Source organism: Cervus elaphus, chromosome 18 (assembly GCF_910594005.1).
Source record: "Cervus elaphus chromosome 18, mCerEla1.1, whole genome shotgun sequence".
Classification (NCBI taxonomy): domain Eukaryota; kingdom Metazoa; phylum Chordata; class Mammalia; order Artiodactyla; family Cervidae; genus Cervus; species Cervus elaphus.
The window spans coordinates 46,628,409-46,652,397 of NC_057832.1; the positions used below are offsets into that span (position 1 = coordinate 46,628,409).

Here is a 23,989-nt window from a genome sequence, read left to right on the forward strand (position 1 = left end):
GGTTATTATTGTTTGAAATGACTCCTCTGTTTTATTTCTATCCTTTAACTCTTTAAATGACGACAGAACTTATGTAATTTAAAGTTCACTTTTTAGGTTTTGATTATCCCATTCATAATAATTATGTAGTATCTTTGGCTCAAAATAAGAAAAATATGAAAGCAACATTCATATGCACAAAAATTGATCATGTGATAATATTTCTAGTGATGAGTACTTAGGTTATGATTTTTTTAAATTCCTTCTGTAAAAAAAAAGTATTTTTTTATACTCTATAATAAGTATATTGGAATCTCTTTTGCTCTTAAATTTTGATTAGGGGATTTCATTTTCTAACTTTAATTTTCAAAATATAATTTTATTTCTGTCTGATTTTGCACATAATTTAAAGTTATAACTTAGAAATCAAAGTTCTGCATATTTTATCTATCAAATAATGTTATGAAATAGAGTCCGTATCTAATATATATATGTATTCTTGGTAGAGATGATTTTTTTGCCACTGGTTTAAATATTTCTTGTGTTTATTAGGAAACACTTTTCCAAATATAAATTGATGATATTTTGTGTTAAACTCAATTCTCTGAGTAGTTGGATATATTTAAATAACTTTATAAATGGAATGATGCAGAATACATGAATACCAAAAAAGATTAAGAACATAAAGTTAAAAATCCTTGATGTTTCACTGCTGCTGCTAAGTCACTTCAGTCATGTCCGACTCTGTGCGACCCCATAGACTGCAGCCCACCAGGCTCCCCCGTCCCTGGGATTCTCCAAGCTAGAACACTGGAGTGGGTTGCCATTTCCTTCTCCAATGCGTGAAAGTGAAAATTGAAAGGGAAGTCTCCTAGTCATGTCCGACTCTTAGCGACCCCATGGACCGCAGCCTACCAGGCTCCTCCATCCATGGGATTTTCCAGGCAATAGTACTGGAGTGGGGTGCCATTGCCTTCTCCATGATGTTTCACTAGGGATACTTAAAACAGAGGAGGCACCAGTTAAGACAAACATCTCTCATGCACAATTGTGTGATTTAACCTAGTTTCCTATATCCATTTAACCCAACTCTGTGTCTCTATATAATCATGTATGCATTTTGGATTAATCTGCTACTGTTAGCTGGTCATGGTATTTGATGATATTAATCTGTTCATGCCATTTAATTAGAAAGTAAATAGAAAACATCTATGCTGAGTATTTTGACAAAATTAATTGGGAAATTAAATGGAGAAAAGTTTTTAACTTTATGAACTGCAACCTGATTTAAATGAGATGTTAGCATCATGTACCTATCATTGGATATCTCCATATGTTATATTATTTTGGAGGGGATTTATCAAATTTCAGTACCCATAAGCTGTTTCCTGCCTTATTCAGCCACATTCTATTTCAGTCTATTTGAAGTGACATATCTAATTCTAAACACCTTAAACTGTAGCCACAGAGTAACTTTGACATCCATACCAATCCTTCCAGGAAATACTGAGCTGGAAAAATAGATTATGTTAATAGTCATAGTGATTAGAAACACAATCCTAGAATGATAACCTTCTTCAAGGTGAACCCACAAATCATGACTAAATACATTTCCCTTTTTACCTTAGTTCTGTCTAAAAAGCATGAGTTTACAACACCATTCTGGTGTATAATAAACACATTACATTTTCTGTAAATCAAATGTAATCAATTCCAATCTTTCTTTCATCTGCTGTTGAAAAATTGAGTCACACTTATTATTTGATATTTCTCTCCCCATGAGCACTGGAGAAATTCCCAGTGAGGGTCTTAAACATTCTAGAAAAATGAAGGTTGGGTCCCTGTACATTGACCTGCACCACAGAGAGAGTGGTGATCTAGCCAGCCCACTTCCTTGAGTGGGTGGTGCCCTTATACTATGACCAAATTTTCATGAGAGTAATTCTGTCTAATCTGAGCCACCAAATCTAAGGTCAGCTTTTCTAAAGGCACCACATAGAAATTTCTCTTTGAAGTAATGCCATCTTCCCTGGATGATATAAGCAAATAGGATGCTGCTCCCTACTGCCTTTGCAACCTTCAACCACCACTGTTAGGGGAGATCTTCTCCCTAGAACTCTTTACTTCCCATTCTTTTTATTCATCCTGCATTCTTTTTTTCCCCTTTTTAAAATTGCGCTTACTACTTTTAACATGAGGCCTAACCTCTTCATGGTTTTTAACATAACATTTAGATAACAGTACAGTATTGATATCTGAAGGCACAATGTTATTTATCAGATATCTAAAGCTTATTTGTCTTGCAAAACTGAGCTTTCATACAAGTTAATTAGAAATTCCCCATTTCCATTCTGTTCTTTGTTCCTATGAGTTTGACTGTTTTAGATACATCATCCAGATGGAATCATGCAGTATTTGTCCTCCTGTGACTGGGTTTAATTCATTTAGCATACTATTGTCAAGGTTTATCCATGCCTCATATTACAAATTTCCTGAATTCAGGAGCAATAAAGGCCAAATAATATTCTTTAGTATTTGTAAACCGTGTTTTTCTTTATTGATTTATCTGCTAATGGATATTTGGATTATTTCCACATTTGAGCTATTGTGTATAGCATTGCAGAAAATGTGGGAATGCTGATATCTCTTTAAGATCATAATTTCAATTCTTTTGAATAAATCCCCAGCAGTAGGATTGCTAAATCATGTGGTAATTCTCTTTTTAACTTTTAAGAAACTTCATACTGTTTTCCATAAATATTGGTTCCTTTTCTGGGAGTGGAGTTGAGAAAAAAGATAATAAGCCAGTCAGCTTTTTTTCCCTCCTAACGGTCATCGTTTACCCACCATAAAATGATATGTCCTACAATTTGTCTGTTCAATAAGATCTTCAATTTTTGCATGTCCACCTTGGAATAATACTGTCATGTAGATAAACAATTTCTGTCAATACATTATCTGTCTTTATTGTGATTAAAAAAAACATTATAGATAATATATGTGTTCTTTGTGCACAGTTTTACATATTTGAACATTGTTTATATTCAGGTGGGCTATGACATAGTTTTAGTTAGCATAATTTGAATGAGTTTTCTTATTTACTGATACCCGCATTGGCCTGAGAGACATTTAAACAGAGTTCCTATTTCTGCATTACCATTAACTAAATATGTGGTGTTAGAAAAGTCATGTCACTTCATGTTTTACTTCTCTGTTGTACAAAAAACTAAAACTACTGTATCTAACAGGATTTTGCTTGCTTTCTAATGAGTCTATGAAATAGTTGTGACATGTTTTTACAACACATTTTATTCATGCAATCCTCTTTCAGTGTCCCTAGTCAATAATAAATTGACCAGTAATACTGCAAAGGAGGTGATAATCTGTTTTCTTTAAAAATTTTGTATGAATGGAGCTGAATCTGTTTTACACCTATACGTGTAGAAGTCATTAATTCACAATACTTTCAGTAGACTCAGAAATAGGAAAAAAAAATAATGTGAGTAAACTCAGTTTAACACTAGTCTTTGATATTTCTTAGATAACTTTTCATATTCAAAATGTGACAATTTTGTAATGTATAATTTAAGTTCATTTGAGAACTTTTGTATGAAAGCCATACTTTGCTGATTTTTTGTGTTCAGGTGTACAGTATTGAACATCTTGTCATAGATTTGGGCATCTCCTTTGGCCTGTATATTCAGGAAACTATACTCAATTTTTTTTTACCTTTACCTCCCTTCATTCTTTCTTCCCTTTCCTCTTTTTTCCATTTTTCCACCTTTCTTTCATTCTTTATGTTAACATTTATGTTAACATATGTTTTGTCGTAAGTCGTGTCCAACTCTTTTGCAGCTCAATGGACTTTAGCCAATGTTAATATATAAATAGGCCAAAAATGTTAAATGTAATTTTGAAAGTAATAGAATACACCTACCTATGCATTTCACTTATATTAACATGGCCTAACTTGAAAATGCTTAAGTAACTAGTGTAACTGATGGGGATAACTTACTGGACTCCTGAAACTCACTTGCATGGTTTCTTTGCTATTTAGAAAGCCAAGACAAATAACCAGTTTAGCTGAGTTTCTCCTGCTGCTACTATCGAGAATTCATGAGCACAGATGTCCAAATTTAGGAAAATGATCTAGAGTTATAGTTAATAATATCAGTGGAAAAGGGGAATAATATCTACAAATTTTGAATAATTAAGTTTGGGGGTTTTTTTCTGTTTTTTTGTTTTACTCAGCTATATCAAATTCTTATTTCGTAGCACATCAACCCCAACCCCACTGGTTTCTCATTAGGTCCACACCTACCATGTTTGTGTGTAGGGGGAGTGTTTATTTGTCTATTCATTTATTAAATCTTTTGTTTAATCTCCTTTTCTTTACCTATCTGTTCTTACCTCCATGAGCAACCATTATAATTTATGTAATGTCTGTTTTTTATTTGTATAATGTATAATGTGAGTTTGTGTGGGATATCATTTTAATGAATGTAAATGTCATTGCCCTTAGATCAGATCCTGTTCCTCACATGTTTTTACTTGTCAGATGCTTTTAAGATGGATCCATCTTTTGGAACAACTGGTATGATTTCTTTCTTAAGACTACTAAGTGTTTCCATTGTAAATATTTAATGCATTCTCTTTGTCCATTTTTCCTGATGCTACCACCTCCCCATAAATAGAGACTCAAGAAGTTTTTTGGGTCCTGGGGTGTACATGTGCTTTATTTAACAACATTGTGCCACATTGTACCCTAGAGTGGTTGCATTTATCTGCATTCCCAATAAAATAATTACATGCTTGTAAATTGTAAACAAGCAGTTGTATTTTTCATCCAGAAATAGTCATAGTATTCTCACATCATACAGTGGTGATAAAGCTAAACAAGCACGTACTATGTCATGATCCCCTCATCCCATATCCTGGCCAACACGCTGTATTCTCTGGCTTTCAAACGTTTTTCAGGATAGTACAAGTTAAGTAATACATCACTATTGCTTTCATTTATACTTTCTAATCTCTCATGAGTCTAAGTTTTTCTTTATGTACTTAAAATGCTTTTGAATTTCCTTCTCTGTGACTCATCTTCATCTTGCTAATTGCCAAGATATTTCTGTTTTTTTCTACTAGAGTATCATTTTTATTAATTTTTATAACAGCATAAAACAGTAGATACAAAGGTGATAAATTGTGTAGTGCCTGCCACTTAAATATTTATGGAATAGATAAATAAAAATCATGAGCTTTTGTGTGATATATATTTTGATATACCTTAATCTATCAAATTTTGATAGGTAATATAATAATTTTAGTTCAGAATATGTTTTTGAAGTAGTGATAAATATTGATAGAAATAGCAGATAGAAATAGTGATAAATATTGAGTGTTTTATGGTGACTGCTTTTTTTAATTCAAAAATTTCTTATTATTATATTTTGGGGGTTTTAATTACCAAAGTGTAAGATTTTAAGAAGTTAATTTTCTCATTACTCATACAAATCAAAAATCAGATTATCCTAGCATTCCTATTAGAAGTTATTAGAATAGGCACTTTCAGTGGATATAATTGAAGTACCATCCATACAATATCAAACTTGAATAACTGGTTTGCATACACGTTGATATAATTTAAAGAAAATGTGTTTGCTCACAATGCTAAACAGTGGATAAAACCATTCTTGTGTTCACTATCTTCTAGGAATTATTTCTAAACCAAAGTCAGAGTAAAAAGTTTCCTTAACATTGAGTATGCCAACATTCAAATCAAATGTGATAAAATACTGTTTTAGTGAACTTCTGTGTAGTATGATCAAATAATTTTTGCATGCATTTTAAAATAGTTTCTAGGACCTTACAATTAAAGTATTTTCAAGAGGCTTTGCAGTCCAGTGGTTAAGACCTCACACTTCCATTGTAGGGGATACAGGTTCGATCCCTGGTCAGAGAACTAGGATCCTGCATGCTGGGTTGCACAGCTAAAAAAAATAATTTTCAAAACTATTATATATTTGAAGACACATACTTAACTATACTTAGTTCTTATAACTACTAAAATCATCTTATGAATTTAAAAGGAGTGATTTGTATACTCTTTTATTTTACTGTGATTCTTGTAGTATTTGTAGGAAGTTGGAGAGACAGAGGAAAGGGAAGTTGTTATTAAGTAACTATGTTCAAGTAGTCACATTCCCTATAGATTTCATACTCACCATGAAACCAAAAATAAAAGAATTGGCAAAATCTTTTGAACTGCAGTACTGCACTGGTGCTAGTGGGAAACTATTGGGGGAAAGAAGGTTCAACTGGTATATCTTGAGACAGAAAATCATGTAGTTCATGATCTTGGGTATATATCTCGGTAACATGCTAGTTATCTCTGTATTTTTTCATCAGTTTTATTAATGAATCTAAACAGATCTTCTTTTTTACAATTAGAAGCATTTTTCATTTCACTGAATAATTACATTGTATAAATTTTCCCCTTTAAAATGTGAAAAACTAACAGGTAAATTCAAAACAGGAAGCAAGAAGGTTGCGCAGCTATTTCCTTTAATAGAATTTGTTCCTGCAGAAAAGTGGCAATGCAATTTCTGGATTATGACACCATTAATTTGTTTCAATTCAGAATCCTCTGGTTATAAATGTACTCTTCCTTGTGACTAAAAGAAGTGTTTTTCAGTGTGCTTTACCTCTTTCAATGCTGAATTTTTCTTTAGAGGTATTATCACACTCTTTTATGTAATTTTTCTCATTTTATGTGTACAACAGCCTGGGATTGTTGAAATAACCTAAGGCCCATCTGAAGATAAAGTTTCCTTGGAGTAAGTTATAGAAAACACTCTTGTTTGTGTTATTGTAGGCATTTTTATGGACTTCTTTTACCATTTCTCAATGGTAAAAGAACTTCCCTTACTTGTTATCAATGTATATCAAAATCATTAAAACTTTTAGACTCAGTCATGCCATGTTTAGAATTTCCCATGGAAGCCAATAGTGAACAATAGGGGCTTTCACACTGGCATCTATGAAGCTCAGTGAAAACCTAATTGCTCAACAAGTATTTCTTTTTAAATGATGTTCTAGCCATGGCTGGTATTTTTCCTCAGGTAAAGCTGGTAGTGTTCACAAATATCTGGCACTATAACTTGGGTGATTTCATCAAATTTATATCTAGCTCACATAGCTACGTAATATGACCCTGTGATTTGTGCCAAATACTCACCCTAAATTATTTGACAGCTCATATAAAAGGGACCAAAAAACCTAAATGTAAAATATTGAAATACTAATTATACTGCTACTTTTTTCTGTGAAAATTATCTTTCTAGAAAAAGAGGAAACACAAAATGCTCTGTAACCAGTCCAGCAACATAATTTACGGGACCCAGAGCAAAGTGAAAATGTAGGGCTCTTTGTTCAAACAGTGTTAAGAATTTCAAGATGGCAGCAGCAAAGATTAAACCGAGTATGGGGCCCTTCTTAGCATAGAGCATACACACACCCATGATGCTGCCCTCTACATAACATCTGTTTCTTCTCCTTAGGACTGTCATGCATGTAGTGAAGTAAAAGACACTTAATGGAAAGCTTTTTTATCTGAGCAGAGTTGAAGCTATAACAATTTCTTAAAAGAAGCTTCACAACAAAATAATAACGATTTTTTCTACCACTCCCATTCCATAATATAATGGGAGTTTACACTCTTCTAGTTGCTTGCTGCACATAGAAAGCAATATATTGGTGTTTACAATTATTTCTTCCCCATAAAAAATTGGTTTAATTGTAGTCAAGAATGTTTTCTTCATAACAGTGTGAACAAAATGCATGGGTTTGATAATATTTAATAGTTTTTCAAGAGCAACATTTTGCATGTTGTCTTAGATACATGTTATATGTTCAGGTAAGTTGATGAAATCAGACTACATGTGGTTTTGGTATTTATGTTCCAGAGAGCTCTGAACTGATGTTCTCTGAAATGGTGTGCTCAGTTGAATGGCTGCTGAAGTGGTTTTTAAATGCATAGCAATGTCTTCTGTGCCCTTTGGACCCAGATGAGACATAGCATACCTTTTTTTTTATTTTATACTTGAATTTTTCTTTTTAGGCATGCAAGTATTGGAGTGGAATGGAATTCCTTTAACTTCTAAAACATATGAAGAAGTGCAGAGTATCATTAGTCAGCAAAATGGGGAAGCAGAAATATGTGTAAGACTGTGAGTTTTTCCCCATCTTTTTGTTTCCATTTTTTTGGCTATTCATGGCTCTTTTAATTTAAAATTGTTAAGGTGGAACCTTTGCCAGTTAGCAAGATATCTTGTAATTAGAAAATAAAGTGAATGCAAGTTTATAGATGTCTTGTGTTCAGAATCAAAGTCTAACACACAGAAAGAATTCAGCTAATTTTGTTTCTGATTATGTCCCCTTTCATGATTTTCTTGAAACATGCATCATATAAATGAAAGCCTAAACCCATTTAGATTTCATGGATTTGTACAGTATTTCAAAATGAACTTATATTTAATCCATAAAGATTTCACCTTAAATAATCATTTTTATCAGCTGACTTTTAACAGCATTGCAAATATATATTTGGTTAGAAGGGTGAGCATGCTTTGAAATTGCTTTATATCATTAACCACTTCTCATTTACCTACTGAAAAAAATACTCAGCGTAGTTGGGAAAAGGGGCCTTTTGTTTCAGACTTCCTTAATTGCTTTCTTAATTTTTTTTTTTGTTTTAATTTTTAGGGACCTCAATATGCTGTCAGATTCTGAAAATCCCCAGCACCTAGAGCTCCATGAACCACCAAAAGCTGGTAGGTGAAAGCAGTCTGCTTCCAAGTGTGGTGAAGATGGAGATGGAGAAGCAGTTGTAGAGGCAGATGGAGCTAGAGATGAAGATATAGACACAAACACAGATATAGGCAAAAATAAATGCATAGGCTTATGGATGTTTATATATTTATGTGATAGTAAGAAAATTGGAAGCATTGTAGTTTCATTTTAGTATTCTAGGGAAGCACACGTATACATGTTAGAGCCATTAAAGAAATTCACATGAAATTCTTGCTGTGTGAATATACATTTTGAATTCTTTAAAATTAAATTCATCACATGAAAGTAATCCATGGAGTCATTTATTTTGGGTCCTATATAATTTTTGGATGATACTAGATTCTTTTTAGCATAGCTGAGTTCTGGAACACTGCTAAAACTTTTGATTGCCTTTTATAATAAATAAAAATCAATATAATATATAAGTACACAGTGAAGTAGATTTAACTCTTTCTTAGATAGAATATATAGTCTATAAATTTAGTTCATTTATAAGATTAAATATATTGTTGTTCCATGTTCAATAAATATTTACCAAGCACTTCCTATGCTATAGCCAATATCTCTAAGAGTCTGGGTTATGGCACTAAACAGAGAAGATCAAAACCTGTAGAAATTTTCATGCAACTGTAAATGTAAATATATTCTTTGAAATTTCCCCTTAGAAAAATAGATATATAAGATTTCAGGGAATAAAAACAACCAATCATAGAAATTAAATTCCAGTGAATAAAATATTTTGTCATGCATTCAGTTCTCTGTATAAAACATTTACAAGCATTTTTCTGATGATATAATAGGAACCTCACATTTCCTCTGTAATTCAGTAGTCTTTAATTTTTCTCTGAACCTTCTAGACTTCCTTAGAAATAGACTTATAAAGGTACACTTGCATGATTTTCTTTTTAATTTAAATTGTTTTATATAACATTTTGACTTTGTCGTCTAGAACTCAGATATCTAAGTTCCATGGTATTAAGTACCTATGAAACCGAGAATATGTGAAGCCATTTGGTTTTGTTGCAGTGGATAAAGCGAAATCCCCAGGGGTTGATCCCAAGCAGCTGGCAGCAGAGCTCCAGAAGGTCTCACTACAGCAGTCACCACTGGTTCTGTCATCTGTTGTTGAAAAGGGATCTCACGTTCATTCAGGTCCTGCATCAGCAGGATCCAGTTCCGTTCCCAGTCCTGGGCAGCCAGGGTCACCCTCAGTGAGCAAAAAGAAGCACAGCAGCAGCAAGGTGAGACATGCCCAATGCAACCTCGAGATTCCTTATTTTCTAGCTCCTTATTCAAATTAGGAGACAGGAAATATAGTATCATTTCCTAAAGGTGTTTCTCATGTAATTTCTCCTTTCCTACTGATCTGCTGAAACAAACAAAAAAGGTTTCCATATCTCAGTATAAAACTGAACAAGATGTATCAAAATGATGTGTTTCTTTCTTAAAATATTGTGGCAATTATTATGAGGGACTTGAAAAAAATGTATCTGATGCTTCCTGTTCTTTTTCTTTGTTGTTGTCACATAAATATGAATCTTTTTGTGTATCAAATATAGTCATTGTATCTTCTTAGAAACACAAGATATACATTACATTATATTTTGTAATTTAAATAAATAGTAAAAAAGACCATGAAATGAGGATAATTTAGGACAACAAGAAACAAAGAAAGCCAGTAATACAATATTGCTATTTTGAAATGTATCCCTAATTCCATACTAATAAACTTTCTCTTCATGCAGTTCTTCAGTTAGAATAAATGTTTCTAGCAGTATTATTTTAGAGTTACTGGGGAATTAAAAGAAAACATAAATTAATTTTAACTTAATAAAATCAGGTGATAATATAGACAATTTGTAATTTTCCCCCCATAGATTGATTATTAATAGAAAAACTCTCTTCATGATTGACAAATACATTTAAAAGGGTTTGTTTGTTTGTTTGTTTAAAGATAAAGGTTTTTCTTTATGTGGTGAAATATATATAGGAAGGATATGGTTGGATAAGTTGTCTGGACTTCAGAAAATAAAGTTTTTTATGGTTTCATGAGGAATAAGTTCAAAGATAGACTCAATTTCAAAATAAATTTTAACACAACTGTATTTTACCACATGCAATTATGTATTAATTTTGATGAATTACCTCATGGAGGTGCCCTGTCTCCAAAGTTACAGGCTGATACCATTTCAGATTTCTCAGTATCTCCACACACATGACCTAAAGACATGACAAGCTCTGCTAACAAAGTTTCCACACCAGACACAATAAATTCTATAAGTCTGTCATCCAGATATTTTTCTTATTTCAGCATTTGACATCATCATCCTCCCAGAAAATTAAGTCGAAATATAAAAGCACCATTGTCTCATCTTTTTGTTTACTCATTGAATCCTAGTGCTGTGAACTCTAGTTTTTTGATAATTCTCTAATAATTTTCCATCTTTTCTGAACTTGCCAATTTCGTTTAGTAAAGCATTATTCTTTTTTACCTGCAGTATTGCACTTACTACTAGCCACTCCACTCACCAGTCTCTCTTCCTTCCTCTTCATCTACCCTCCAACTATGGATCTGTGACAGTGATAGGATTAGGTCCCTATCCTGTTTAAAATTCATCCCTGCTACCTGGAATGTCAGCTTCCCTGTCTCTACCTGGGGAAGCGGGATGTTCCTTGAAAGATTACCACAGTAAGCTTAATGTTGTCAGATTTTACAGTAGCCTCGCTACTAAGTACTGTATTTATTATGGTTATCAAACTCATTTTACTCCCATCCCCCCACCCCACCCCCCCCAAAAAAGAGGCTCAACTCATTCTACTTCCCAAAGATATTTCTAGATGCCACCTTCAGTACCATGAATCATAATTTGTATGCAAGATACAAAGAGGGATAAAATCCATCCCTGTATACTATGTAGACCAGTGGTTCTTAAAGCCTGCTCAGTCCAGTAGCACCAGCATCAGGCAGGAATTATTAAAAATGCAAATTTTTGATCGTACCCTTACACCTTCTAAATCAGAAACTCCATGGATAAGACCAAGTAACCTGAGTTTTAATAAGTTCTCCAAGTTGACCCCTTGAAGTTTAAGAAGTGCTGATCTAAGTATAGGTGAAAAATGACGTATAAACAAATTCAGTAAAGCTATAATGTTGGTGGTCATTAAAAACCGCAGAGGGCACTAGGACAGTGGGGTTAGGAAAGTTGGCATTTAGCTAATGAAACAGTTTGGTAAAGGGGAAAAAGGAACCAACATTGAAGAGAATGCATCATGAAAAAAAAAAAAAATGAGAAACAGAAAATTGTATGCTTAAGTCATGGCATACAAAAGATATAGGGATAATAAATAGAGGAGAAGCCTAGATAATTGTAAATTGAAAGACATTATATGCCATGCCTTGCTTTTACTCTACAATCTGCAGAAAATGAAGAGCCAATGATAAACAAAAATAACAGAAACCCTTCCTCTACTAAGCCTTTCCATATTCTAATTCTTCCTTAAAGTTAGAGTTATCCTTCTCTCCCCCTTCCCTCCCTCCAAAGTGCCAGATGCTTTATGTATCTATTAAAACAATTTGTATCTTAATTATGGTTACTTGTTTGCTTATTTTATCCTCCTAAGTGGGCTGTACACTCATTAAGAATCAAAAGCCATTTCTTATTTTCTTTATAGCTCCCTAAGCATGTAGTAGAGTAGCTTGCATTGACCATAACAAAATAAATTAAAATTAAATGAAAACATCAGTGGCACCTGTGAGTCTTTATAATATTATGGGAGTAAAAAATATAGTTTTTTTGTTATGTGAACTTTTTTGGCAATGATTGCAAGATGAACACAGGTATCATAGGACAAACATCAAGGAAATGATACTGACACATTTTATGATATGTGGTAATTCTTTTCTGTGCCAAGAATGTGACCTGTGTAGTTTTACAGAGGTTTTGCTGAAACAGCTATAGAGCTTCACTGTCCATGACAGTGGCTGCTAGCCACCTGTGGCAATTAAACACTTCAAATGTGCTAGTCCTAATTGAGATATGCTGTATATGTGAATTATACAACAGATTTTAAAGACAGTATAAAAAAATGTAAAATAGCTCATTACAGTTTTATATTGATTTCATAATAAAATGATGTTATTTTTAATAAATTGCATCAAATAAAATATGTCAGTAGAAATTAATTGCACAAGACTTTCCTGATGGTCCAGTGGCTAAAACTCAATGCTCCCAATGCAGGGGGCCCAGGTTTGACCCCATGTCAGGGAACTAGACCCCACATGCCACAACTAAGATCCAACATACCCAACTAAAACATCCTCATGCTACCGGTGGGGTGCAGCTAAGACCTGGTACAGCCAAATAAACAAAATATATTTTTTAAAATTAATTTTACCATTTACTTTTACATTTTTAAGGTGACTAATAGAGTATTTGAAATAACCTATGTGGCTCACATTATAGTCTACTTGACCTGATGGTATATAGATTGCTTTTTAATTCTTATTAGTAGTAATAACAGTAATCAAACCTGGTTATTAGTGAGATTTTATATATACTGATAGAAATGTATACTGAATAGATGTTAACACTCTTGAAAAAAGGGACTATTACCTATTCATCTTTTGGAGGGTTTATCATCAACTTTTAGCTGGTACCGAGTTTCTTAAAATAAATAAACTTAATGATATTTATAGTATGCATAAGGCAATACTTATTTTTATTTGTTCTACAAATCCTGCAATGTTAAAATATTGACATCGAGAGATTAGAGAAATACTGAGCAATGGTCTGAAGCTTACATGTTTCTGAGTCAGGCAATATGTTCAAATATAGCATATGTTCTTCAGTTAATTTAGAAAATTATAATTTTAACATCCTTTTGTTTTTATTAGCTATGAGGCTAACTATATAGTAAATTATAAAACATTAATATTATGGAATACATTAAAACAAAAATATTTAAACCATAGCATAATTATACATTAATTATGAATATTTAGAACACCGTCTATTAAATGTTTTGAGTAATTATTCATAAATAATTATTAATCTATTAATAATGTTCCAGTTTAAGTGATTGCTTCTGAGTAAATATAAGTAAAAGGTGAATCTAAAGTATTTAGATGTAGGTTTAAATCATGTTATATATACATATGACCATTTTAAATTATTTTGTTTACTAATTCAATATGAATTTTTGCCTCCAAAATTTTTATTTTACTGCCTCAAGCTGTTTTATTTCTGAAATCTAATCAGATTTTCTTCATATTATCTTTAATATCTGAATAATTTCTCCCGTCATAGTATAAATAAATGTCAACTAAAATGCTTACTAATTTTAAGTGTTCTAATGAAATAGGTCCTTGCTCTCCCAGACTTTTCTATCACAGCACACAACAGCTCAGTAATTTTTTCATACTGCCCTTATACCAAAAGAAATACCTAAAACAATTAACATTTATTATGTATTTATGTCCCAACAATTTAACTAGTATTTATGTCCTAACATCTTAGTAACCATTGGAAAAATAATACATAAAATGAAATAAAATAATGTATCTGTTTCATAGTTGTACACTAAAATTACTTATCAGTGGGATATGTGTGTCTGACAGGCACTGCACAGCTATTCAGAAGATAGAATCGGTTTGGACACTGACACTCTCATTTCCTCTTCCACACTGATCACACTAATTTCTTTTAATACATTTTTTTTTATCACCACAGTCATCAAAAACCAGCTTCACAAAGGCATGACATCACTGAAAAGAAATACTTGTCTCTAATCTTAAACCATAACTACCTGGAGCTGGTAGGTTGCCCACTGTACACAGATATTATTGTATCCTTGTGTGCCTTTATGAGTTCATTGCCCCACCCCAGAACATTTAAAATTTGTCCATAAGTTTATTCTCTGCATTGAATCTAGTTATGTCTGCATGATCATATTTCAAATGAGTTACAACCATCAAAATGAAATCAAAACAAAATACATTATCAATCATTACTTGGGATTTTTTAATATTATTTTTGACTTTTTATCTCTCGTTATCCCTCAGCCTTGCTCATTCAGATTCATGGATATCTAGTTTTAGGAAACTTCCCATCTTTAATTGAGTTAGAGTTTCAGGAAATTGTGTAGTCCTTATTTTTCTCGACTCCTTTGCTTTCCTTAAAACTTAAACAGTAAAAGAATTAAGTAAACATAATTGTTCAATAACTAGCAGTTTATCCTTTGCAGCCAGAGCACAGTTTCAGTGTTACTAAATGGCCATTCATGTAAATGAACTTTACTAATAAAGGATACATGGCTTAGAAAATTTAACCCCTTCTCTATAACTTTACCAATGATTACATATTATTTTAAATATTGCTCAGAACAAGACCTGGAAGATAGCTGTCTTCTTTGATTGCTCTCATTTCTAGCATAAATTAATTAAAAAAAGTAGCAGAAACACACCTAAATATTATGATTTTCCTTTTCCAGTTAATTTTTAATATAAGGCCAATATGATGTGTATACAGGGAGACAGGGCCTTTTTTGTCGGTAGTAAGCTTGCCTCCATTTTAGTAAATGTCTCCCTACAGTGATGCCACATTGCCTGAAATTCTGTTATAGATCTAGAGTCAGGGACATCATTCCTTCTTTGGTACAAATTTGTACATTCTACTGAAAGGTAACAGATCAGTAATCAGTCGTTTAATCAGCAGAATGAATCACTTTATCAGATCACATTCTGAATGGTTTTTAAGGCTTTCCTGACATAAGAAAATTATTAAGGAAATGTGAACTTAGATAGAATGTTATGGACTTTTAATTAAAGGGGTATGAAATGCTAAGAATTGGTTACCTGGGTGTCCCACTCTAGAAGAGAGTAGGACTGGATTGAGAACCAAGCAAAGGAATATAAGGTGGACTTTTATAACTTTGGCCTCCTAGGCAGTCAAGTAAAAACAATATCTTTTTCATTTTCTTATAGACATTTAAATCCATTAATATTTAAATTGAATACTTTCAACCAAAAGTGTTTCATTTCTTAAGTAATTGAATGTACATTACTTCAGGTATAAAATTATAGCTTCAAAACAGGCTTCTCACAATGAAAAAGAGATTTATGTATCTATAAAATTAAACATGTATTGAGAAATGTAAGGAGACACCATAATCTAAAGCAACCAAATGGACAAAATGTACTTTCCAGGCAGTGTGCTCTGACCAAACAGAAATTAACTCAGAGGGAAGTTTAAATGGTAAATCCTGTGAAGGGTTTATCCATTAATCTAATATGTCTTAATATTGCAGCCGCCTGATGCAGCAAAGGTGGTCTCTCATCCAATTACGGGGGAAATTCAGGTATGAATGCTTCTGAAAGATCATTATTACACCATCTTCTGTGGCTCTTTTTCCCGTTGGTCTATTGAGATTGTAAGCACTATTAGAACCTTACCTATTATATGACTTATATAGGTATAAGTATTTTAATACAATATATGTTTTATTAAATCTAATTATACCTCTGGAATTCTGTACTTTGACCTAATACCTTAACAGTATCAATGTATTAAGTCTCATTTACTTTATAGTTGTTGAATTTGTTTCAAACATGACAGATTCTCCTGGAAATTTGAAGTTCTCATTGAGAGTTTCATGAGTCTAATGCTGTCCTCTTTTCTTCCTCTGGTCAACAATTGCTAAATAATTGCTGAACAGTTCTTCTAAAGCAGTGTTTTTCATACTGGAGGTCATGACCAATCTGTAATTTATCAAATTAATAGAGATGATTTTGACAAGGAAGATAGAAGAAAATAGTTTAAATCATTATTTTTTTTTTAGTTCTGTGTGCATGTTTCTGTGTTTATATATTGCATCATAAATGGGCAGATTCAGAAAAGTTAGAAAAATGATACTTTAGATGATACCAAAAAGTAATTTAAGGTAGATAAGAAATGTCATGTGAAAACAATTAACAAAATAGAAAATAATAGCTATTTGGAGATAGTACGTTTTCGATAAGAGGAAAGAACAGTGAGTCTTAGTTGCACTACAGTACATTTTCACAAAGAGGAACAGAGATTTGAAGTAATTTGAGGATAAGCATAAAAAAAGGAGAAGTGTTTTCCTGGAAGAAGAAATGGTACAAGGAACAATTCTGCTGCCAGAGGGTAATGAAAGAGCAGATCTGTTCTGCTGCAGGAAAATGTTCCTGTAGAGATAAGTTAAGACTAAATTAAAAGAACCTTGAACAGAAGCCGAAGGATGTTAGCCACAACATAATAGAGTGATCAGGAAATATTTTAGAGTGAGGGTGAGGCTAACTGAAACAAATATGTCATAGAAATTCATAGAGCCACAGCCTCTAAGAAGTGTTATAAAGAGGAGGACACAAAGACAAAGAAACCAGTTGTCATCTGGGCATACCCTGATGGAAGCAGAGTGGAGAGTGAGAGTGGAAATGAAGAAAAAGCACAGAACATGGGCTCCTTAATAAGAAGGACCCAGCAGGATGGGCCTGAAATCACCAGTGGGTTCTCAATCTTGCTGTCTCACTGCTATTTCTCACTTCTAGAAAGCCAAAGGTGATCACTTTTCATTTCACATGCAGCAAAGAAAATGCTAGATATTCTAATTCATAATATGTCTTTCTCTGTCTCATTTTTTTACCTTCTTGCTCAAGGGCCAACATGTGCTGTGTTTCTTTTTGGCTTGTTATAATTTGTTTTTTACTGAAAGGCTTATTTTCTAAAACCTTTTTATTTTGAATTGGGGTATAGCTGATTAACAAACAATATTGTGATAGTTTCAGATGAACAGCGAAGGCACTCAGCCATATATATATATATGCATACATACATACATATATATCCATTCTCCCCCTAAATCCCCTCCCATCCAGGCTGCCACGTGACATTGAGCAGAGTTCCATGTGTTGTACAAGTGTGTCGTGGTTGGTTACCCATTTTAAATATAGCAGTGTGTACATGTCCATCACCAATTCCCTAACTATCCCTTCTCCTTCATCCTTCCCCCCCCCCCCGCCCCCCACCAACAACTATAAGTTCATTGTCCGTCTGTGAGTCTGTTTCTGTTTTGTAAGTAAATTCATTTGCTTTGTTCTTATTTTCTTTTCACTTCAGTGGTAATATTTAATTTTATAGTAGAGATTTGCTCTAATATTTTCAACTCCCAGGATATTTGCTTTGCTTTCTTTTCCTTTTTTTTTTTTTTTTAAGGGGGAGTGGCGAGGAGAGATACTTTCTTATGACAGTGATTTCATTTTGTTTATATTTTATCTTCTGCTTGTCTTTTTAGCAAAGCCTCATTCCAGATGAAACCTTGTGTAAACACCCAGTGAATTGCCAGAATGTAATAGGTCTGGTTAAGGGTTACTGGAGGCATCTCATTTTCTCTCACATGTAACATCTGAGCAACTCTAAGTGTTCTCTAAGGCGCCAGATTTACAGAGTACACTTTGAGAAGTACTCTCTTAGTGTATCCTACAAATTTCTATTTCAATAAGAAATGATTTTGCTGCCTCACCAGTTAAAAGTGGACTTTTAGACTATCAGAGAAAGGAAAAAAATGAGGGAAATTTTCTCCTTAAAGATTTGGAAGCTGTTCTAAACCTCAGTGAAATTAACTGCAGAATAATTCCTGTATTTTAGTACTCCATGAAAACACAGTTACTGCAGTCTTAGACTTCTTATTTCTCCTGTTCCTTCATGGCTCTTTGTTTCATGTTTCATATTGCTTTCATGGTGGTCAGTGAGACTCTGGAGCTTTCTGTACTGAGAAAAGTGAACAAAGATTCCTTTTCTGCCACAAAACATAACCAGATCAAAATTATGCTGAAATCAGTAAATCGTTTTAATATTAAATTTTAAATGAAGGCTGACTCATCTAAGTTATTCCATTTTCAACATAAATATAGCATATCTGTTTTGCATGATTATAAAAGTACATTCATTTTTATTTATGGTTTTTCCTTTTCAAAGTATAGATTTCTTCCTTTCTGTTAGGGCTCCCTTGGTGGTTCAGGCAGTAAAGAATCGACCTGCAATTCAGGAGGCCTGGGTTCGAGCCCTGGGTCAGCTAGATCCCTGGAGAAGGGAATGGCTACCCTCTCCAATATTCTTTCCTGGGAAATCCCATGGACAGAGGAGCCTGGCGGACGACAGTCCATAGGGTCTGCACAGTCCATGGGGTCACAAAGAGTCGGATACGACAGCTGCTAACACTTTCACTTTCCTTTCTGTTATTTGATAATTTGAAGCAGCATCAAACAGAATTGTCCTAATCTAAATGATGCCAAAGGAATTTTTCATTTTTGAAGGAGAAAAATTGGTTAATTCAATTATTTTGAATCATGCTGGCTTCTTAAAATTTAGTTTGAATGGTAATTCTTTTACTATTCAATGACAACTTTACAACAGCCGTTAGACATCCATGAGACAATGCCTCTTTTCAGTTTCTGAGATTAAAGAACAGTTGTATTTTATTATCTTAACCTCACTCTGTTAAGGAAGCAGGCACAAAAAGAAAAGCTACAGGTTTATCAGCTACTGTACTATAGAAAGAGATCAAATTGAACATTCTTAAATATCCTGACAATTCAGTACTAACATTTGTGTTTAAATAATGATTCTACCCACTATTAACTATTTGATGAAATGCAAAAGAGATTTTCTAATACATTTATCTGTTAGTTAATTTATTTTCAAAATTCTGGCCATTGTATTTATGAACATTAACATTTCTGATTTTGCTAACAGTGGAAATTTTGTTTAAAAATGTAACTAGCATTCACTGTGTTATTTTCCTTCTAAATGAATTTTAGACAGGCCAGAACTTTCACAGTGGAAAGAATGAACAGCACATTTACTAGTAATTAATGTGTGCCTGGGAGCTCCCAATTAAATTAGACATTAACTGGTCTGTTCAGTTTCAAATAAAATGAAAGTGACAGTTAATGCTTCTTATGAGAATTTTTTTTTAATACTGGCAAAATATTGAACGGTAATGTATTATATGCTTTTTAAAAAACAAAATAATATTCATGGAATATTTGCTGTTCCTTTAAGCTTCAAATCAACTATGACCTTGGAAATCTCATAATACATATTCTCCAAGCAAGAAACCTAGTCCCTCGAGACAACAATGGTTATTCAGACCCCTTTGTTAAAGTGTACCTTCTTCCAGGGAGAGGGTAAGTAAAGAAGTGATGTCTTCAAAGTATCATAAGTATTCCCATGTGATTTTAAAAAAAAAATAGTGATTAATGTCTTCTGATCTCTAAAGAGCTTAATATCTTTTTCTTAGTTTTATCTATAATACATGTCATACTTTTTTATTCCCAATTAGTAAGCAAGGTGGAATTAAAAATTTATAATTAAGCCTTACTGGATTTTTGGAGATTCATGATCATAACAAAAGCTGCTTGAATAAGAACGTATTAGTATTTCAGTTCTAGAAACTTCTTGTGCTATGACCAATCAAGTAGACTGTGAAATCATTTCAGGAATTGTTTGTGGCAGATTTAAAGAATTAGTTTACCTTTCAAAATGTATTTGTGAAACCAATGTTCAAGGACTCATCAGTTACTCTTTTATCTTATAGGACATGTGTATTATTTAATACATTAAATGCTCATTAAATGACTTGATGCATCATTATTTACATGCATATTTTCAAATCACTGTTCTAAAATTATAAAATAAAAAAATAAGAATAATATTTGAAATGTCAACTTTGGTAGATAAATGAAAAAGATCTCTTTACATCTCTTGTGTAATATAGAAACTGTTTGTATAAAGCAAGTACTCTTTAGAGATGTTTAATTTTCACATAATAAATGCAAATTGCTGTCGTCATATGTAAATCATAGTTCAGGGATGGCTTCAAACCAGTAGTTTGGACCCAACAGATCATTTCCTTTTATGAAGAATTTATACTAGCCAAATTAGTATGATGGAGCCGTAAGTAATCTACAATTGGAGGTATAGTTGAAAAAAATTAGAGGACAGTTATTGAAGACTCTGGTTTCATTTTTGCTGTGTTTTCATTTAATTTGAAGAGCAACATTTTAATATAACTTTTTACTGGGAAATTTTCAGTCATTGGAAGTATAAGTAGAAAGAATAGTATAATGATCCATCTTGCACCCATTACTCAGCTTCAACAATTACCACTTTCTAGCCAATCAAGTTTCACTTTTACCCTTGTACATTCCCTCCATGCAGATTATTTTAAAATAGATCTCAACTATTGTAACTTAATAGTATATATTTCTAAAAAAAATTTTTTTAATAATTATAATACCACACATAGCCATAATAATTTTTAATTTTTAAATCTCTTTTTCTCCCAATTGCCTCCTAATATTTTCCTAGTCAGTTTGATGACCTAGTTGATATATATAAAATATTCTGCCCATCAACAGCAGAATATGTGTGTGTATATATGTATATATATACTTTTCAAGTGCACATGGAACATTAACCAACATAAACTATGTTGTGGGCCATAAAACAAAGCTCAACAAATTTATAAACACTAAAATCATACAAAGTATGTTCTATAACTATAGTTGGTTTGTTTGAACAGGATCTAAATTAGAGTTATACACTGCATTTGAATGCTGCTTACCAGTTGTCACAACTGTCAAATCATCAATTCTTAGAGACTCACTTTCCTTGTTGATATTGAAAGAGCCATGGTAGAGAGAGCCATAATTTTCAGTTGCTCAGGAAAATCAGATTAGATAATACTCAGAAAATAATTTGAAAATTGCCAAGTGATATATCTAATTCAGTATACAGCCTTTAATTTCATTCTACCCAACAATTTTATTTAGAAACTTAGAATTGCTGGTATTGTTACTCTAGTTTTAATTGATAGACATTTTCAACTAGCCCTAAAGAACAAGAAAGGGGAATTTCTATGTTAGTTTATATCTTTATGTAGTAGTATAACTGCAATGTTTCTACTCTTCTGAAATATAGTTGATTTACAATGTTGCATTTGTTTCTGGTATACAGCAAACTGATTCAATTCAAGATACAGAATATAGTTTCTGTGCTATACAGTAGAATTTGCTGTGTATCCGTTTTATATGTAGTAATCTGTAACTGCTAATCTCAAACTTCTAATTTATCCCTTCTCCTTGAGTACTTTATTTTTTTAGCATGAATATAACAACAAACTGATAACTGCATTCTTCCTTTTATTTGGGTCATTTGACTGTTAGTGTTATTTAATGACAGTATAAGAGGAAATCACTGCCAAGGATATATCTCTAATCAGCATTTGCTAATGAGTGAAAATAAACACTCTTTTAATTTTCTATCTTCTTTAATACCCTAGAGTGTCACTTTTTATACTATAAGAGCGTGGTCATCTTTTATTTGTTACAGGATATGTTTTAATCCTATTGCAATCCTATTGCAAACTTCAATAACCAGAAAGATCAGACAGATGTCATGAATATGGCAGTCCATTCCGGAGTGGGTAACAGAAAGAAGGGTGGGAACTAGAATGAAATGAAGAGTGAGGTTCCTACCTAAAGCTATCCCCATGCAATTTGTCAAACAAAATATGCCTTCTAGATGGGATTTGACCAAAAAGCATGTAGTATGCCATTCTTACTCAATTCCTAGCCCTTTCTTTAAATTACTCCTAGTTACTATTAGTGACCAAGACCTTGGAATGTATTACACTTGTGAAGCATTATTTTCACCTTAGTTCAAAGATTATTTTCTCCCTCATGTTGTTTGTGTATTATGGTATAGCTCCTTTAGTCTTTATTCTCACATTTTCTTCCTTACTTCTGTTCCTAACTCTTTTCTTCCTGTCTTTCCTACTTTCCTGCTATATCCTTCATTCTCGATCTTGGAATCAATGCAGTCAAGTCATGGTTGTCCAGAATGCAAGGTAGAGTTGGTTCTCTTTCAATGTGAAACTTTGCTGAAATGTCTAGAGTTTTGTTGTTTTTTTGTGTGTGGTTTTTTGTGTTTTTTTTTTTTTTTTTGCCTTTTGTGTACATTTACCTGTAGTTCAACTTGGGCTATAATTTTTATTTTTCTTCATGTTTGTATCAATTGAATTAGGCTAATAGACTGTTCTGATCACAACATTACTAAATATGTTTAGCAGATATGTGCAGAAGAGGATAGAAAAGTAGAAAATAGCAAAAACCTAGAAAAGTATGATGAAGAAATATCACTCTGAAATTAGATATACCTAAAGTTTTTGTTTATAATTTGTCTGCTAAAATTCATTTAGCTTCTCATGCAGTAATCATGGCTTAGGTCCTTCTGAGTCTTATATGACAAATTAAAAAAATATAGTCATTTTTCAGAAGAAATTAATTGGCCTTCTGAATGACCAGTACTACATATATATCCTATCTTAAACATGAGAGTTGTCTCATCTTTTACCCTCACTTAGACCTAACGTTGAAACACTTCCATGCCTTTAGACCTTATGTACCACAAAATTATTGCTGTGCAATTTAGGATGCCATAATCTGCCTGTTCCAGCACGAGAACAACCTCCTTTGTCTATTTTCTGCTAGAGGGTGTTAAATCAGTATATTGTCAGTTAAGGGTTTTTCTTAATATATAGCCAAAAGCACTTTTTGCACACCTCATTGCATACAAATTGAATGTGTTATTTAGCTGGGGACGTGAATCTTGTACCATCTGTAGCAACACAGTGATGGGAACTTTAATCCCACCCAGAATATTAATGGTACAGGATTTTCGTCTTTGATAATATAATTCAACATCTTTACTAAACCTGACAAACTATTGAGCAAAACAGGCAGTTTCTGATTTGTAAGAGTTTAAATATTTAAATATTTTAAAGAATAGTATTAGCCATTATAACCTTTCTGGTGCCCAGAAACTGTTTCCTTGCAGTCACATAATTATGGCTACCAGAAAATTTGAAACTGAGAAAGGTCACTTGTTATGACTGGCTTTCTCTTCTCAGGCATCATCCAGACCTCTCAGACTGATAGGCAAAATGAGTTTTGTTTCAAAGTGATCATGTCACTTCAGAACAGACATTATCAGTCCCTTTATTCAGAAGCTTTCTCTCTTTTATCAGGAGAAACTAGGGGGAAATTGTCAGAATGACAGTGCTTGTCTATATTTAATTTAGA

General features: G+C 32.8%; 1 protein-coding gene across 1 annotated transcript in view; it reads left to right on the plus strand.

The window, feature by feature from the left end:
* PCLO (piccolo presynaptic cytomatrix protein) overlaps positions 1 to 23,989 on the plus strand; it is a 374,153-nt gene that overhangs the window by 281,289 nt on the left and 68,875 nt on the right. Inside the window, exons 11-16 of the mRNA XM_043873094.1 lie at positions 8,096 to 8,204; positions 8,740 to 8,807; positions 9,853 to 10,067; positions 16,132 to 16,182; positions 19,908 to 20,032; positions 22,729 to 22,755. Of these exons, the coding sequence (XP_043729029.1) occupies positions 8,096 to 8,204; positions 8,740 to 8,807; positions 9,853 to 10,067; positions 16,132 to 16,182; positions 19,908 to 20,032; positions 22,729 to 22,755 (595 nt within the window). The remainder of the gene's footprint in view (positions 1 to 8,095; positions 8,205 to 8,739; positions 8,808 to 9,852; positions 10,068 to 16,131; positions 16,183 to 19,907; positions 20,033 to 22,728; positions 22,756 to 23,989) is intronic.